The sequence below is a fragment of the Ochotona curzoniae genome, unplaced genomic scaffold (genome assembly GCF_017591425.1).
Source record: "Ochotona curzoniae isolate NIBS_2020 unplaced genomic scaffold, NIBS_Ocur_1.0 contig_4514, whole genome shotgun sequence".
Classification (NCBI taxonomy): Eukaryota; Metazoa; Chordata; class Mammalia; order Lagomorpha; family Ochotonidae; genus Ochotona; species Ochotona curzoniae.
This window is the reverse complement of record NW_024466312.1, coordinates 2,409,171-2,428,561: the sequence shown is the minus strand read 5'-3', so window position 1 is coordinate 2,428,561 and position 19,391 is coordinate 2,409,171. Positions and strand designations below refer to the sequence as shown.

General features: G+C 35.3%; 1 protein-coding gene across 2 annotated transcripts in view; it reads left to right on the top strand.

Annotated features, from left to right (window-relative positions):
- ABCA12 (ATP binding cassette subfamily A member 12) overlaps positions 1 to 19,391 on the top strand; it is a 167,826-nt gene that overhangs the window by 84,895 nt on the left and 63,540 nt on the right. For both annotated transcript variants that reach the window (XM_040986400.1, XM_040986399.1), the window contains exons 10-19: positions 1,295 to 1,413; positions 2,388 to 2,494; positions 8,119 to 8,375; positions 8,467 to 8,579; positions 9,739 to 9,863; positions 12,334 to 12,507; positions 14,951 to 15,115; positions 15,439 to 15,649; positions 16,849 to 16,988; positions 18,657 to 18,776. In XM_040986400.1, coding sequence (XP_040842334.1) covers positions 1,295 to 1,413; positions 2,388 to 2,494; positions 8,119 to 8,375; positions 8,467 to 8,579; positions 9,739 to 9,863; positions 12,334 to 12,507; positions 14,951 to 15,115; positions 15,439 to 15,649; positions 16,849 to 16,988; positions 18,657 to 18,776 — 1,531 coding nt within the window. The remainder of the gene's footprint in view (positions 1 to 1,294; positions 1,414 to 2,387; positions 2,495 to 8,118; positions 8,376 to 8,466; positions 8,580 to 9,738; positions 9,864 to 12,333; positions 12,508 to 14,950; positions 15,116 to 15,438; positions 15,650 to 16,848; positions 16,989 to 18,656; positions 18,777 to 19,391) is intronic.

Sequence of the window (19,391 nt, the reverse complement as noted above, 5' to 3'; positions counted from 1 at the left end):
GAACACAGAGAGAAATAGACTTTGTTTCCCCTCACACGTGGGAATCTCACTATTACTGAAAACACAGTTTTATAAGACTGTGTTTTAAATCTTGTCAGGTCAATGGCGAAGAATGTTATGCTACAATAGTTTTAAAATCCACTGTACATTGTTGAAATGGTCATCTTTTTCATTCAATTACTGTTCATAGCCATTGTCTATATTTCCACCAAGCAATGTTCTTTTTGTTTTTTACTTGTTAAGCTTCCTATTTGGTAATAAGCCTTTTTACTGCAATGTCAAAATTTTATCTCACAAACCAAAAGAAAGGAAAAAAAACAGAAGGAAAGAATGAAAGAGGGTGAGAGAGAAGAAGTAAGGGAGGGAAGGAGAAACATAATATCATTATGTTCCCAGAATTGTATCTGCAAATCACATCGAATCTGTTCAAAACGAATTAAAATTAAAATTAAAAATTAAAAACCAGATGGTCCTCAGATCAGCCTTTGTCATTTATTCATCTTTATGGTGTATTAAACTCAGTAACAGACACTAAGGAAAGATGTTACCAACAAAGTAGCGGTGTAGATTCACAGTCAAGGTGACAGAGCAAACAGAACTGAAACACACCTGCTCGTACACAGACACACACTTCGGAAGTCTTAGATTGCACTGGAATCAGTCAGTGTGAAAGGAAATTAGCAAGTAGTTAATTTGAAACCTCAAAACTGGTTGAAGCAAAGGGGGAAAAGAATGTATAATGGATTTTGGTTGAACTATTTCTTTTTCCTGACAATGAGATACATTTAAATATAGTCACGAGTCATGACAGGTAGAAGATCCATCGGGCTGGTTCTTCTCACTAAACAAGGAAGGAAAACTGAAGCCTAAGAAGGACTTGCCAGATTTAGAAAAAAAAATCAACATTCATGGTGTACCCCACACTAGAAAAATAAGCAATTTATCCATAATTCAACTGTAATTGTCTGTGTTTGGGCAACCCTAGCCTACTGGTGTGTTTTCTGTCATAGAAAAGTGCTTAGAAACAAGCTTAAGTTGACTTCTTGATGCGAGACTAAAATGACTAAATATTTGAAAAGTATATAGGAAAGGCAAAATATACAAAGAATCCAGATTTGGTGCAGCTGGCTTTGATAAGGAAAAAAACAGGTTCAGTTTTACAGTGTTGTGCTAGCTGAGTTAGCCCATACCAAACAATGAGCAGCAAAAATAATGTCATTAAAATGGCTTTGTTTCCTGTTACATGTGTACTGCATATATGACTTAATTTATAAATTCTCTTTCAATTGTGCAGGCTCCTGATCCTGGAGAACTTTGAAGATTCTCTCTTAAATTTATCTGCAAACAGTCCTTATCTTCCTTATTTGGTCTGTGTGAAAAATATCACTGACAATTTGGCCAAGGGTTCAGAAGGTAATAATTAACCATAAATTTCTGATCTTCACTTGTAATGCTGTCCTAAAAGTGGTACATTTTTAAAGGGATTTGTTTTAAAAAGGATTTTTATAAAAGTATTCATCTACCTCTGATTCAATTTGGTTATGGTATATGAAAGAGAATCTAATCAACATGTTTTGCATTTTCTTATTGCTGTTACGAGCATATGCACAAATTTTACTATATACTGGCCACACAACAGAAAATGTGATCATGGTTAGCTAGACAAACTTTCTGAATGTCCAGGTCATTAGCACACATAATCTTTCGTGTGATCTTCTGTGTCCTTAATAACCTTAGCTGTTAAGAACCAACAAGAAATGATAATACGGAGTTCCAAAAGCAGTTGCAAATTCCATGAACAAAGGCACGTTTGTGGCAGGCTACTTTCACTTTCTCCCACTGTATTTTCAATTTTCTGCCTACATGGGCAACCAAGAATATTTCATTAAATCAAATGTTTCCTTTTTAAAAAATGAGCTTTTTTTTTTAAAATAATAAGATACTTTTGACACTCACTGGAAAAAAATCAATGGCACAATGAATATTGAAACGTGGCCATCATTGACCAGGTATGAATCAGTCAAAGCTGAAGGGACATCTCTAGCTCATTGTGATTTTACCAACTGTTTTCACCAAAACACTTCAGCTTAAAGTATGTCCAAAAGCAGAAATTAAAGCATATCCAGTTTGCAAAGAGCTAAATCTGCAAAGCACATTGGTTTATATTTTTATCTCTAAGCAGAATATCTATGAATACTTTATAGTAATAACTCTACAGTTTCCATCAATCAAGGAAAGATTACATTTTATATTTATCTTTACCTTTAATGAGGATACCAGCTTAGGAAAACCTTAGTGATAAATTGAGATAGAAGTATCTTTCAAGTGAATTTCATAAGTGATCTTGTAATCCATGTAAGGTAATTCTTCTCACTTTTTTTTTACAGAAAATCTAAGACTCCTCCAATCCACAATTCGATTTAAACAATCTTTTCTTCAAAATGGCTCATCTGAGGACTACTTCCTTCTAGTTCCTGAAGTCTTAAAATCAAAAGTAAGACACAAAAGAGTCAAATGAACTTCAACATTCTCTAAAATCATTTGTAAAGATCCCCTTTACATTTTCCATCTCATCTCTGTAAATAGTGGCCCTATTTTTGACTCTAGACTTAGGCTGGAAAGAAAGTGTTTGTCATTTTAAGCTGAATTTTGCCTTTAATCATCTCTTTTTTGAGATGACCCTCAGACTAATTACAGTATTTGCCTATGAAAGAAATGGCTGGAATATGATATCTCATTAAGCATCTTAATTAGAAAAGGATTCATAATATGATTTCTAATTTCTGATGTCTTTAGTTTTAAAACCATGAAAGTAGATTTCAAAATATGGTGCTTTAAATCTTAAAAATTGACTCTATTTGTTTCTAGAATCGAGGCAGAAATTGATATTTCATATCACAATATATGAACTGGACCCCCTGCCAAATTTGAAATCTGAAGCTTGAATTGATCCATGCTTATTTGTCTATTATTCTTTGTTTATTTCATAAATAGAGTATACTGGTTATCATGAATTTTACTTCGTTTCTTAAATAACCTGATTAAGTTTTGGAAACACCTTTCCTGGTAAGAACAGCAGTTTAATTGGATTTATGTTGCTGGGATAAAGTAAAATTAGATCTGATCTATTCATGGCAGGCAAGATCATTTTCTGTAGAGTCAACATGGTATAATTAAAGAGGCATGGCATGCAGAAATATTATGTCCATGTATATAATAAGTAAACATGTCAATTAGCTTACCTACATTTTGACCATAACTTTCTACATAAATCAGATTTTTCTAATATGCTTAATTTAACATTGTCTTTAGTTCATGAAAATCAGAAAGAATTTATGCATTCTCACAGAAAATTTTAATCAACCTTCCAGGACAAGTTTAAATGTCACCCCTCCTAATTTTTACAGAATCACCTTTCCCACATTTTTCAAGCCAAGATAATATTTTGTTTTTTGAGTTTCTGTAATATTTATCTACTTATTCATTCCACCCATCATTTGTATTCCCATGATGCTAATCTATTTATGTATAAGATAGAATCTTAATTCCCAAAGTGCTTAAAATCAGTCCAACAGGGGAGATAGAAAAACAGATCTATAATAATAGAGTGAGACACGTGTTATGGTACATACAGGGACAGTATTGTCTATATGGAAGGAAGATATCTAACTCCGATTTTAGGATATGAAGGTGGAGAGATACCATTTTGAAGACGTAATGCTAACACCAAGTATTGAAGGTTTTGTTGGGTTAGGTTTGATTGGTGCTTTCCAATTGTAGACCTCTGTGTTTGCAGGAGACATGAGGCATGAAGATGAAAGTCAGATGTAAGTTACCTTGAGTTACATGTTCAGCTGGTGCAGGACAAGGGGCTGCAATGGGAAGCTGAGCATAGGTCCAGAAGGTCACTTTTAGCTTTGTCAAGGAATTGGGATTTCATCTTGAAATTTGTGAATTTGAATAAAGTGAAATGTACACTTTTATCACGAGATTACGCAGGAACGATTATGGAGACAAAATTGAAGGAAAGCCAAATAAACTATATCAGTGACAAAGTGTAGATGGAAAAGGATTTCTAGAGTTACACAGAAGGTTATTGACACACCAGGGAGAAGTGAGGCACAATTAGTAACCTTGAGACTTCTGGTTTTGGGCACTCATTACTGGCATGGTACATGGTACGTAGGATCTATTTCCCACACTTGAGTGTGAACTCTAATGAAATCTTGCCTTCTTCATCAATAAAGCTTCATGTAGTAAAGTTTAAGGTTTGATGAATGAATTACTCATTGTAGTTCTCAACTTATGAATCAACCAGGCAGAATACAACATACACTGGAGAAATGGAAACAATGCATTCTCAACCATTTATACTAATAAAATGGGGCTAAGAATAATTTAATAAGTCATTATTTGGATGCAATGCAAATGAAAATAAGCTTTTATTTTTGTCCCTTGGATAGAAAATCTGTTGTCATTTATAACAAGCAAGGGTGCTATTTTAAAATGACAGAATGCATTCAGTGCTGAGTCCTGCGGGTTGTGAAGACTACCCAGTTTCTGTTCACCACAAGATCAGCAGCATCTGGTTCAAGCTTGACATGAGGCAAATATTCAGTACATATCATGAAAAGAAAAAAGATAATCCTTGTGGTTTTACAATTTAGAAAAGTGCTTACTTCCCTGCCTTGCCAGCCCTCGGAGTCATTGTCCTCACCACAATAGTCAGTGAGGACTCATTCATTCTAAAATTTTATTCATGGGATTCCTAAGACAGCAGTTTAGACTCCAGAATGCAAAATGCCTGCATTCATGAATGACTTTTGCTCATTTCCAAGTTTTGTCTTCTAACTCAGACTGGAAAAGTCTGCTTTGCTTGAGGTTGTGTGTTCGCCCCTGCCTTTCTATTTGCTCTTTTTCACTTCCCAGTCCTTTGGTGGGAAAGACAGCTTCCTGACGGAGGAACTGTGCATAGAATGTATGCTGCCCACATCAGGCGGAAATACAGATAACACCCTATCTTTACTTGTTAAGTAGACATCTGGCTGTGCTTGCCCATCAAGGGTTCAACAGCATAGCTGCTTTTGACATTTTATGGTCAGAATATTTTGAGGCCTTTATAAGCATATCATAATGAATTTAAAAAAATTATGTGAGAGGCTGAGAAATAAAGAGAAAAGAATGCTACAAAGAGAAGCAGGGTATTCTCATCTGCTGATTCACTGCCCAAATACCCACAAAGAACCGGGCTGGGCCAGACCAAAGCTGGGAGCCAACATCTCATGGTGGGTCTTCCTACTTGAACCACTACCTGTTGCCTCCCAGAGTGTACATGAGCAGAAAGTTGGAGAATTTGCTGTATTATTGGTAGAGATGAAGTTAGCTATGGGTTGATGTCAGGTTTTGTAGCTGAGTCCTTGCTTGTGATAAAGCAAAGGGGTCTTCTATCTGAGGTTTTTGCAAATCTGTCCCTGAAGCTGATATATGATTATTAACTTTTAAAGAAGCTTCTAAAAGTTGAGTGTATGTAGAATGGTATTTCATAAAAGTTTATGGAAAATGATATCAAAATGAGGTTGTTTTGGTTCCAAAATTTTGAAAACCTTGGAAAGTTTTTCTTTATTTATTTAAAGGGCAGATAGACACGCATACATGTTTAAGTCCTATAACAGCTGGCCCTGGACCTGGCAAAAACCAGGTCCCTGTGCCTCAATCTAGGCTTCCTACATGGGTGGCTGGAACCCAAGTACTTCAGTCACCAACAACTGCCTCCCAGGGTACACATATTAAAAAGCTCATTTAGAAGGGGAGCCAGGAATTGAACCCAGAGACTCTGCTGGAGCATATGGACATCCCAAGCAATGTCTTATTTCCAAATGCCCACCACCATCCCGTTTTTAATAGTATATATTTTTCATGAGCTTTTTGAAGAAGTATTGCTTTTAGAGTAATGTAGGAAATAATGGCAAATACTAAATTTGTGCAATAATATACTCCTCAATGCAGTTTTTAGCAGTGTAGCTAGACTGCTAATTTTCCTTCTATATCTTGTATTTCACCAATCCATGATTAAACTACATCTAACTTTACTAAATTATGCATATGTGTCTATCAAACTTGCTATTAAAATTCCAGGCTCCACTAGGTAAAAATTATTCAAGTTTACTACATCCTCCCAAAACTAATATATTGAGTCAACAGTATTTATCTTCTTGTTTGAGAAAGCACCAAAAGAATGTTCATGAAAGATGTAGTATGCAGGTTTACTTTATTTGTCAGAGGCTTAACTATATCAAGTATTTTGGAAATCAAAGGAAGGAATAGAGTAACAAATGTCATAAAACAGTTGCTAAAATGGGCCTATTTCAGTATGAAAAATTTCTCATAGCCATATGACCAGTAAGTGGAACTTCTGAACACATGAAATTATCTTAGATAGTTCAAACTCAGAAGTTAATTATAAAATTAAAGATGGTAGAAACTAATGACATTCGTTATCTAAGATGATGAATGATTAATTACTACCACCTCTGAGCAATTAAGATAAACCTCTCATTAAGTCCATCTTGTAAATGGTGGGAAGGAAAAATTGGGAGAAAGCAGAGAAAAGGGGGAAAATTGGAAGGGAGAAAGCAGAGAAAATACAAAATTTTATTGTTGAAAATAATAGCAACATTAAAAATTTTAAAAATCCATCTTGTTATATGAAAAACAATATTCTAAAACACTTATCTATACTGAAAAAAATTTCATTTCTGTGAAAATTTGGCTTCTGGTTAGATACTGAGCTGAAATGAAAGGCACACATATTTGCTTCTTTAGGCATTGTTCCAATTGATTTGCCTTCTTATAAGGGGTAGCTCCAGGGCAGCTTCCAAGTGCAGCAGAATTGGCTGTCCCAAAGGCGTGTTCTTCCCCCAGGATGGATAATTTTGGAGTACATTCTCAGAATACACTGATCATTCTGAACCAGAGAGATGAGTATAGGTGACAGAATAGAAACTATTCTATTTCCATTTTTCCCTCTTTTCCATTGGGTTTGGGATTTATGAGCCCTTTTAAGCAATTCGATGAAACAAAAACACCTAGCTTCCTTCAATACACAGAGGAACAGAAAATAACATTAATACTAAATAGTGCAGGCACTTCTGCGAACCCAGGCACATTCCTGCCCATATTTGAATATGGCTGTATGGAAATGTGTGCAATTCTCATGCTGCTGATGAACTGATACCTTTTTTTTTTAAGATTTGGTCACTTAGTTTTTAAATTGTGGGGCAATGCACATAGCAAGCTTTACATCTTAGTCATTTTGAAAATGTACTCAGTGTTAGGCAATTAAGCTCCAGAAATCTTTTCATCTTATAATTTAACAATTGCCTATGCCCGCTTGCCAAAGCTGAAGGTAGACAGCATTAAATTCTCTCTGTCTGTGAGTTCACTACTCAGAGGACCCCATGGAAACGGCATCAGATTGAATTTTTCTTGAGTTGCTTCTACCTTATGGCTATTGAGAGTAATGCTATTTGAAACATGTGTGTGTACAAATATGTCTCCAAGATGCTATTTTTAACTCTGAGTTATAGAATGAAAGGAGGAATTTACAACGTAAGTAGTTTTGTTTTTAATGTCATGGAGCATGGCTATACTATTTTCCATAGGAGTTGTACCATTTTACATTCACGACAACATTGCACTGATAGCCAGAATAATATGTGTGAAAAACAAATGCTTTCTACGTATCCTAACACATAATACAATAGATACCTGGAAATATAAAATTCGTTGAAGGCTTGCTGTTTAAGAGGATAAAACAAAGCTGTATTTATTTTTCTCATTTGCTCTTTTTACTCTCTTGCTTATGTAGCATATTTTTAAAGACTATGATTCTGTAGTGAGATAGATCTAACAGATCCAAAGGTTTTATAACATTTGAAGGGAACAATAAACTCAAGCGACAGAAAATAGTTCTTTGTAATAAAACGAATGCCAGATGCCAACTCCATAAGCATATATGCAGAATGTCTCTGGAAGTAAATCAGTTTGATTGCTTATTACTGGTAAATATGTAAGATGATGTAACTAATCTGTTTCTCATTCTTTCTCCCTTTTGGAAAGCTGTCTCAACTTCAGAACCTGACGAAGCTTCTTTGTGAGTCTGAGACTTTCAGTTTAATAGAAAAGTCATGCCTGCTCTCTAACATAAGCTTTAGGGGCCTGTGTGAAGAGAGTGTGTTTCATGTGCAACTCCTCGAAACTGCGGAACTGGGCACTGAACTAGCAATGGGCTTGCTGCGCCATGACAATATCCTATCTAAGAAACTGAGGGATTTGCTGACTGGGGATCCCAGTAAAATTAACTTAAATATGGATCAGTAAGTTTTCTTTTGTCTTTTTCCTTGGTGAAATCCCTTCTCAAAATATTGTCATGCTTAGTTGAACTGCTTCTTTTCTGTTTTGTTCCAGGTTTCTAGAAGAAGCGTTGCAAATGAATTACTTGGAAAATATAACTCAGCTGATACCGACAATTGAAGCCATGCTGCATGTCAATAACAGTGCAGATATTTCTGAAAAACCAGGTGTTTCCCCATCCATATATTCAATGCTATTCTGTTAGAATGCATGTGATTTTCCTGCAGCAGTTTTGGAATGCACTTCTGACGTTCCCAGCTAAACATGATTGGCTATCTCCCATTCCACAAAAGAAACCTGAAGCTTCAAATTTGATTACTAGTGAGAAGCAAACATACAGAAAGCCAGCAGAGACTGAAACAGGGAAATTAGATTTCCCTGAAAAGATCTTCAAAAAAATTAAGCTAATTAGGTCATTTTCCTTTTTTTTTTCACTGATATATATCAATGTGCATTAGATAGCTGGCTACATGAGCAAGGATGAAATTTACTTCTCTGAGAATAATCTGATAAAAAATGAAAAGGTGCCCTGTTGCCTACTAAAATCTCAATTCACAACTTTCTATTAGTATTCTGAGCCTGATGCTTCATGCAATGCGTTTTGTCTTCGCAAAATACCTCAATTCTGAAAAGAAAGGCATTCACAACTGTGGAAAACAGTAAAATCGGAAGGGCACTAAGTCCAAAAAGAAAGAAGGCATGCTTGCATGAAGGACGCTCCCTAGAATAAGTGAGAAGGTATCCACAGAACAGAGATTACAATCTATGTGATAAAATAAAAATATTGTTGAGTACAGCTTACATGACCCAAAGTCCTGTGGGTTTTGAGTTAAATGTATTCTATTTAAAGAGCTGAGATTATTGTAAAAGCCCTTTTATCAACTATTGTGTATTGGGAAAAGTAATGAAAAACATTCTGTGTTCATTATGCTGTGAAATTATCAAAGTAAGTTGGCAGTATATGAATCTATGTTAAAAAGTGTTTTGAATTGGTGTGATGTTTTTAAGTCAAATACAGAGATATTTTATTTGGTACATTATATGATCAAAGTCTATGAGAAAATCATTTTTTCCTTGAGTCTACCCAAAGTTATAGGAAAATTTATAACCCAGAACAATCTGTTACTTTGGGTTAATGATATCATAATAAGACCAGCTCTAAATTAGATATAGATCCCACAGATGCAAAGTCTGCCCCAATTGGGAGACATCTGTTACTATCAAGTAAATATGTTCTAGTCTAGAAGACTGCTCCACAGTAGTAAGGATAAAAGAACGCCATTACAACCAATATATGAGATGTACCGTGTTTTTCCCGCCCCCCAGGTCAGCTAATTGAAATGTTTAAAAATATTGAAGAGCTTAAAGAAGAACTCAGGAGAACAACAGGAATGTCCAACAACAGCATTGACAAGTTGCTAGCTATTCCCATCCCTGATAACAGAGCTGAGGTGAGATATGCGTCTGTACCTCCATGCAGACTTTATAAATGTAAACATGCTTAGTGCTGTTAAGTGCTTCTCAGAGGCACTTTCTGAAAATTTCCATGTCAATCTGCAGACTTTCCTATACAAATGGTTAACTTCCCTAATTTTTATTATTTTTATTTTCTTTATTTAAAAGAGAAAGAGAGAGCCCAATCTCATTGAATGGTTCACTCCCCAGACACAGCCCAAAGCAGAGTTAGGAACTCGGTCCAGATCTCCTGCCTAGATGGGTGGAACCCAACTACTTAACTACTGCTGTGTTCAGGGTGTGCATTCGGAGGAAGCTGCACTGCAAACTGAGCCCCAGTACTCTAGAATGGAATGTACACATCACAAGTGGCACCTTGACCGCTACAACAAATGCCCACCCCTAACATTTATTTTAACTTAAAAATAATGATGCAGCATTTGTGCCATGTGATAATTTGACCCTGTATACGACAGGTAATGATCAAATCTGGGCAATGAAAATTTCCATCTCCACAAACATTACTGTTTCTCTGCATGTGGAGGCTCTGACCTTCTCTTGTTTAGATTTTAAAATAAAATCTTTACGGATTAGTAGAAATTATAGTCATTCTGTGCGGCAGATATCAGGATTTGTCTCTCCTATTTTATTCCTCCTATTCTATTCCTCCTAATCCCTGCCCCCATCCTGAGGCGCCATAATTAGGAAAATATGATAGACAAATTCTGAAGCAAAAACATTTTCATGCATTCCACTCATTTTTCCTCTTCCCCTCAGTTCTTGCCTTTCTTTACCTCCAGACAACTTTCTTAAACAATTAATGGAGAACTATAAGCATTATCACAATCAGATTCTCTGGAGTAAATTTGCACCTATCAAAGCGATATTGATTGAGGTCAAACATCAATCACACAATTGGGGAAACCAGCATGGAAACCATTCATATTTGTTGAAAATAAAATTGGATACTCATTTTGCATATTACCAGCTCCATAATAAGGCACTATATATATAATAGATATGACCCATGAAAATATCCAGAAGTTTGTGATTACAGTAAACATATTTTTGTGTGTGGAAATGAGTAATGTCATTTCCTCATGAGCTGATAATAGGGTTTTCTACTTGGAATGTCTTCTATTTAGCCCTTTTCCAAGACCATTATCTGGAAGTGTCATAGAAATTTTCCAGAAGCGCTGCAGAGCTTAAAGTTTCCACATTCAGAGCATACATGTGACAGAGTGTGTCATTGCTAAGCACAGCCCAGTCATTCTCCAATAGGAGATCAAGTTTATTACAAGCTTTGAAATCTGCCTTTGGAAGATACTTGTTTTCTCTTGTCATTTTAATTGGTTCCCCCACATAAAAATTAAAACTGTTTTGCCTTTATGTTTTTTTACTCTTGTGTTAGCAAGTAATATTTGTTGACTTTTTTCTTTGATCTCATCCTTTTGCTTATTTGATCCTAAGAGCAGCAATTAGACTTTTCGTTTCACAGGAGCACAATCACTTTAGTAAGCAGAAACATCTAAACGGAGAATGTGAACTTTTATTACTTTTAAGTGAAAATTTAAAAAAGAGTTTCTTCCTTGACCTTCATAAGAATTTTTTCTTTATTTGAATCTGGTGGCAACACAGATAGCACCTTATTTCCTGTAGTCATGTGTCACTATGTAGGCATACTTGTTCAGGATGGGTGATTTACATTACTGGGTGATTCTGGAGTTTTCTCTTTGATTTATTTCTCTGGGCCTACCATATGTTATATAAGATGATAACTTTTATCATTAAAATGAATACAACATAGACAAGAGAGAGAGGATAGAGAGAAAAAAGAAAGAGAGAAGGGGAGAGAGAGTAAGGAAAACTTCCATCTTTTGGTTCACACCCCAAATGTAGCCAACAACTACAGCTGGTCCAAAGCTTGGAGCCAAAAACTCTGTTCAGATCTTCCACATCAGAGGCAGAAACCCAATAACTTGAATCATCAACACTGCCTATTTGGGTCTGTATTAGCAAAAAATTTGAGTCAGAAACTTGTGTGAAAAATTGAACCCAGGCTCCTTGATTTAACACATTGCTGTCTTAAGTAGTATACTAAATGCCTACTTACTAAAAACACTAAAGACAGAATGACTATCAAGTGAGTGTTTGTCCCATACTCAGTCTGAGCCCAATTTTTAAAATCTTGGCTTATCACTTATGTAGTTTTTCAGCAAAAATATCAATGGAAGTCATAGTGGATGGTCATCCCTTCTCCCTTGTTCCTTAAACTTTCTGGTTAATTGTTGGCTCTCCATACCTTCACTAACACCAATGAAGAATAAATTACATAAAGAAATGTTACATGATTCTTTAAGATAAGTGATCATATTTAAAAGTTCAGAAGAGTAAAGACCCTCTCAAATGCACACATGACTTGTAAATGATTCAACACTGAAATAATTTTCTTTCTTCAATTTGCAGATCATTTCACGGGTGTTCTGGTTGCATGCTTGTCATACTAACATCACCAATCCCAAACTGGAAGAGGCCATGGAGGAATTCTGCAGCCTGCCTCTCCCAGAAAGATCCCGTCAGTCTTACCTCATTGCACTCACTCTTCTTCATTACTTGGATATTTATAACTTCACATACAAGGCAAGTTGCTATAGGTGAAATATGTTTATCTTCATGGTTTAGTATAAAAATATTTGATTACACATCTATGCCTTCTGACACTGTAGCAAAGAGATTCATTTACACAGCTTTTGGAATTATAGTATTATTTTAGAGCTAAATGGGACCTTAGAGAGCATATATTGCAAGTTTGCACATTTTATAGATGGAGAAACTAACATTATTGCCTTATTAACTCTGTATTTGTGTACAAAGCAGGAATTAAATTTAATATATATTATTAGAAAGTGAACTAGAAACATTGTAATCCTTTATTTACAATGAATAAGCATTAATTTGGTAGGAAAAAAATAAAGATTAGAAGGAAGTATTAATTAAGTTAAATGTAGTTTTCGGTCATTCTCAAGTTGTTTGTGTTTTCTTCATCAATTTATATAGAGACTACCATTACTTCCCAGTACAACAAAGCAAACAGACAACATTGGGATTTACTAAAGTCAGCAGTGACTCCTCTGCAATAAACAGATGCTATATAAACATTCTTCAATAAATAAATGAAAGAAAATACAAATGCAGGAAAATAAAACATTAATATCACCCAGCTTATCACTGGGTCAAAAATATTGCATGTTCTTCAAAACCCTGAAAAGACATTTTTTGAGGGGGACTGACATTGTGATGTAGCACGTTAAGAATCCAGCAGTGACCCTGGCATGCCATATGGGTGTTGGTTTATGTCCTGGCAGCTCCACTTCTGAATCAGTTAATTGCTATTGTTCCTGGGAAAGCAGAAGATGGTCCAAGGCCTGTGATCATTTAAGGAGTGGAACAGTGGTTGGAATATCTCAGTCTCTCTTTCTGTGTGTGTGCCCCTTCTCTCTGTAACTCTGCCTTTGAATTGAAAAAAACAAAAACAAAAAATAACAACAAAAAAAGCTTTTCTTTTTAAAGTAAGCAAAGTCAGAAGCAACATAATTGAACCATGTTGTTGAAATGTTACAATGAAGAGGTTAATGTTTTAGTACCTGTTTCAAATTGTCTTATCTTAAATAATCACCATTATCCCACATTTTTTCTATTTCTGCAATTGTTTCCGAATTGGTCTATCTTCCTCCACAGCTGCGGCCCACTTCCCTTGTCATCACCAGGGATTCAGAATGATCTCTGAAAACGTGTGTCACATATTGTCATCTCTGCTCAAAACTTTCCAGTAACCACCCCTGCTCCTTTTCCCAGGAAAACCCAAAATCATACAAGCTGTGTGACCTGGACAATAATGCCCCAGCCCTAAAATACCATGTCATACTTGGCCAAATACCATGTCATACTTGGCCATTCTCTGGGCGCAGTGCTGCTTTGGGCACTACTCCATTGGCTACCTTTCTCACTGCTTTCTATCTGTCTTCACTCAGCCCTGACCACCACAGTAAGGCCTGGCCTGTTGACCCACAGCAATCTCAAAACCCTTTTCCATTCATTTGTTTTGCATTGCATTTCTAGCATAATCTCTGCGTTATTTATTTTTTCCTGTTTCAAATTTATATTCCTGCTAGTGTGAATTCTTAATAAAGGTCCTTTTTTTTTCACTGAAAAATTTCAAATACCAAACACGTTGTCTTTTTACTCATTGCCATGCACAAAAGCTCAATAGTGAGGGAGACAGGAATACAAGCATCTGGCCAGCAGAATCTTGTGCTTGTAATAATGATCAGTCACTTCCTTGGACATGTCCACAAGTTTTTCTTCGGAGGTAACTCACACCTTTCCTCTTCTGCTTGCAATAATCCTCTTGTTACCCTTCCTGTGTGGTCCCTTCTTTCTCAGTCTTTGTGATTCCATCATGGAGAGACTTTCCTATCATTTTGATTAAGGCACAGAGGGTCAAGGGTTACAGGAAAGTGGGTAAGACCATTGTTTCCACATTAATATTATTATTTTCTGTATCTGGGGCAAGGGGAGAGATAAAGGGAAAAGCCCTCCCAACCTCCCAACCATCCCAGGTCCCTGGCATGGGGCATGCTCCAAGGTCCTGCTCATGCAGCTTTGATTATTCATCAGTTCTGCCAGTCTTGCCATTCCAATCATGATTAAACCTATTCAGAATCCACTGGACTAACACAGTCTCTTCATGGTTGGGGTGTAAATTTGCTTCTTAAAGAATTACTTACAAACTGTGTAATATCCTTGTGCATGGCTTTTTCCACTTAGTATGATGTCTCTCTGAGTTTACTCTACAACATATATCAAAATTTAATTCGTTTCTGTTGCCAAATAATATTTTGTTCTAAACAAATACTTATCTATTTGCTGGCAGTGTATTCACTTTTTGGTTATGATAAACAAGGCTGCTATGATCAATACACACAGCCTTTGTGTGGGCATGCGTTTCACCTTTCTATACTCCTATCAACAATGCATGAGTGTTTCTCTACACCAGTCACTCACTTTTATTCTGTTCTCTTAGGTGTTGTTCCCTAGAGAAGATCAAAAACCTGTAGAAAAGATGATGGAACTCTTCGTAAGACTGAAAGAAATTCTCAACCAGATGGCTTCTGGCACACATCCGTTGCTAGAAAAAATGAGATCCCTGAATCAAATGCATCTGCCTAGAAGTGTTCCATTAACACAGGTAGAAAAGTCACCCACAATGTTGTTTCGGGAAAATCCCTTCATTCGATATCTTTTAATAATTGTTATAATTCATTCAGCTACTGATTTAGAAAAAAATTACCTATTAAAAAAGTCTTCTACTCTGGCCACATTTTTGGGGGGGGACACTAAACTTGGCAAAGTTTATCTTTCTGCATTTATATTGGAAATATGCATTTGAGGGGATTTATAAAAATCACAGAAACGCTCTGTCGAGTCTTCTTCCTATGTTTTCTTCATATAGCTCCTATAATGTTATATAGCTCCTATAATGTCAGTGAATCATGGATTTTTATCTAACAGGAAATATACAGAAGCAACAGAATGACCACGCCCCAAGGATCTTTTACCACCATCTCCCAAGCCTTGTGCTCCCAAGGAATCACCACGGATTATCTAATTGCCATGCTCCCTTCTTCCCAGAAGCCAAAAGGCAACCACACCAAGGATTTTTTGACTTACAAATTAAGCAAAGAACAAATCGCTGCTAAGTATGGAATTCCCCTACATACCAGTGAGTATATTTCAAAATAAGCTTGATAAATTTTCTTAATGACTACAAGAACATTTATTCTGTCTTACCTTTTCATGATAAAATGAAATAATAATTTTCCCCAAGAATAAAATATATACAGCACTTATGACATACCAGGCATGTTATCTATGTTAACTCAGGTGCTCTCCACAGCAATCTTAGGAGGTAAGTTTGATGGTACATCCATCTTAGTGAGAGGAAAAGACATACAGAAGTAAAGTAACTTGGCGAGGTCACACAACATGAATTATAGAATTGGAGCTGTCATTTGAAACCCAGGTAATATCCTGCAGTCTGTCCTTTTAAAAGAATATTATATAGTCACGAGCCCTTTAACAACAGGGAGACAGTCTGCTAAACATGTGTTTAGATGATTTTATCATTGTACAAATATCACAGAGAACATTTACACAAAGTCATGGGATCATTCTTATCCCTATAAGCTGTTACTGACGAAAGCATCATCATGTGGTGTGTGACTATATTTAGAATTTTCTAGTTTAAACCACAATGTCTTCCTTGGCAGTAGATAATACAAACAAAGCCCGTTTGGTCAATATTTTTTTTCTTAACGTTCTAGAATTATAAATTTATATCATACAAAGCAGTATGTGTGACGTAAATGAAAGAATGCGGCATAACTATAAACACTTAGAGACACAAACAGTTATTCACTTAATCTATAAACTTTGAGAAGAAAATATGATCAATGGAGTTCTTCCAAATGCATGGATGTTTAGTGTAGTGATTGGATTGCCTCACTCATTTATTCATTTATCTTTTTATTCATTTGACAAATATTTATTTAACAGTTATTGTACATCTGGTACTACCCCAGTAGTATATCTCCATGTGTTTTTGCAAAATTCAGTGATAGAGACGGATATGAGTTGATGATTAATGACAGATATGTTAAAAGACAACTGTAACAGATTTTTAACTTTGATAGTCTTACTTCATCTTGGAAAAAACATCCACTGATTATCCTGATTTGCTTATTGGGTTTAACTTTCTCACCTGAAGACTTCTGTACTGCCTTACATCGGCACAAGATGACTGTAATACAAGTGCGAGAGCGTCACTTGGGGAAGTGATGCTACAAGCTGTGTCCATTCACCACGTGGAAATACACTTCAAACACATTTCTTAAGTGGCTTTGTTTTGCTTTTGCTTCCCAGCACCATTTTGTTTCTCCCTTTACAAAGACATCATTAACATGCCAGCTGGACCTGTGATTTGGGCTTTCTTGAAACCTATGCTGTTGGGAAGGATTTTGTATGCTCCATATAACCCAATTACAAAAGCGATCATGGAAAAGGTATGCTCAATATCATGAAATGCTTTTATGTTTAGTATTAAAGTTATTGACTTCTAGACTTACTTTAGCAACTCTGTACTTTATGGCTTACCTACTATTATGATCATTCTGCTTTTCTAAAACTCTTAAGTCTAACATTTTCTACAGCTGATGTCTAACCTTCAAACTATGTAAAAAGAATGCACAAGAAAAATTATGTTGGTTCATTATTCAACTAATTTAAACAAAATAGTCCTTGAAGTACAGATTCTTGGGTTCATGATTGACTGTACAGTTTAATATCTCATACATATCTAAAAATGGGTGCAGAGAAAGACATTAGAAACATCATGTACTTCATCTAGCCATATTAGCATTTATCTCTCACTTTTAGAGCTGGCCATAGAGATTGGAAAACTAAACCTAATTCTTTTAAAATGAGAATGAAATTTAAAAAAAAAATCTCTGCTTTACTGTTACTTGTTGATTAAGCTATAGTGTTTATGAATACAGCATTTATAGGTCGATGTAAAAATGGGCAGAAGGCCAATGCAAAATGTTCTTTTATTATGTGGAATATAATTCCTTATTTGCTTTATTTGACTGTACATTTGTCTTATTTTTTTTTAAAACTTTTGTTTCTCATAACACAAGCTGAGGCACTTCCTCTTCCACCATCTCTGTACCCTTTTCTCTCCTGTTATATATGTTTTCTCCCATATTACTGCAATAGCAAAACCCTTCAGCAACAGTCTCAAGTCCATCATGCTGCAGTTTAAGTAGATCATGATTGACTATACATTTCAATGGAATTTCTCACAAATGTAGTCATGAACATGTTTAATCTCTAAGAGCACTTTTCTCCTTTCATTTTTGGCTCTGCTTTTTCTCATCTCCTCTTCTTATTCTTCCTGTTGTGTAAAAATTTTAGTATTCAAAAGTGCGTATTCCTATCATTTGCTCACATTTTTCTAAACCTTTATATATATTATTATGTACACATCATGTACTTCTTACAATATTAAACTGATATTGCATTATAATGCTTTTCTACATGTTGTTTTTTGTGACACAAGAATACATTGTGGAAATTTTCTCCAACCCAATAAATATACTTCAATTCATTATTCTCAATGATTGCAATTTTTTGTTATTACAGAATTATCTCAAACAAACCTCAATTTTTGGAGCAATCATTTTGTTTCCAGTGTTTACTTGTTTTGTTTTTGCCAATACAAACAGCATGACCACAAATAATCTTGCATGCATAGTTTCATGCAGTGGTACTTTTATTTCATTGAGATGGAATATTTTCAGGATTGAGGTATTGAAGGTCACTGTATTTCATTTCAGTTGCTGTTGTCATGCATGAATATATTCTTGAACAAGGGTATTTCTTTAGTGTTAAAATTAAACATGGATAAGAACAAAGCACTTGTGAGAACTCCAAAAGACATGCATTTATTTTGCCTGCAAATTCATCTTGGACTTGGAGCAAATACTGAATTTGCTGAAATTTTTATAAAAGATCTTAACTCTAAAAAAGCTGTCATTTAAGACTTTTGACCATATGGAAAATTTTTGACAGCTATTCTTGTAAACTGATACAACAAAACAATCTTCAGATGTCTTTTTGCATTAAAGGAAAATTATAATAAACCAGATTTCTTCTTCTTCTTCTTTTTAAAGTCCAATGTAACTCTGAAGCAGCTGGCAGAATTAAGAGAAAAATCTCAAGAGTGGATAGATAAGTCACCAATCTTCGTGAATTCCTTCCATCTGTTAAACCAGGCAATTCCAGTGCTCCAGGTAAGGGATCATTCTGTCACTCACCAAAGGAAGAATGCATACATACATTTTTTAGGTTTTAATCTCCTTCAATTATCTGAATGGGCTGGTAGTAACTCAGAATCCATATTCAACAGATTAAAACGACCTCTTCTCTAGAAGCCAGCTGTGAGATAGAATACGGACCTGCCACTCACATTTACCAGCACCCTAACCTCTCTGATTGATGTTCCTTGTCCAACATAAGACATTTTACACCTTAATATTGTGATTTATCTACCGCTTTAGATCCATATTCCAAAAGCAAAATGGTGTAATAACAATATACATATGTTATGTACTCCTCTACTTTAAATTATGCTTTTGCTAAATTCACTAGATTAGAATTCCTACAATAGCAGCATTCTAGAGAGTTCTTTGGTTAATATATATATGCATAGATTTCCAAATTATAAATTTATTTTAACATATTGTGCAAAGGTGTTCTCATTAAAATAGTTTTAAGCATCATAAGTTCAAGGCCACACAAGGAAACAAAAGTTATCATATCTTAAAGAAGTGCTCTAATGGATCGACTCCCCAAAATTTAGTCTTAATTAATCATTATGATAAATCTAGGTTAAGATTTGAAAATGC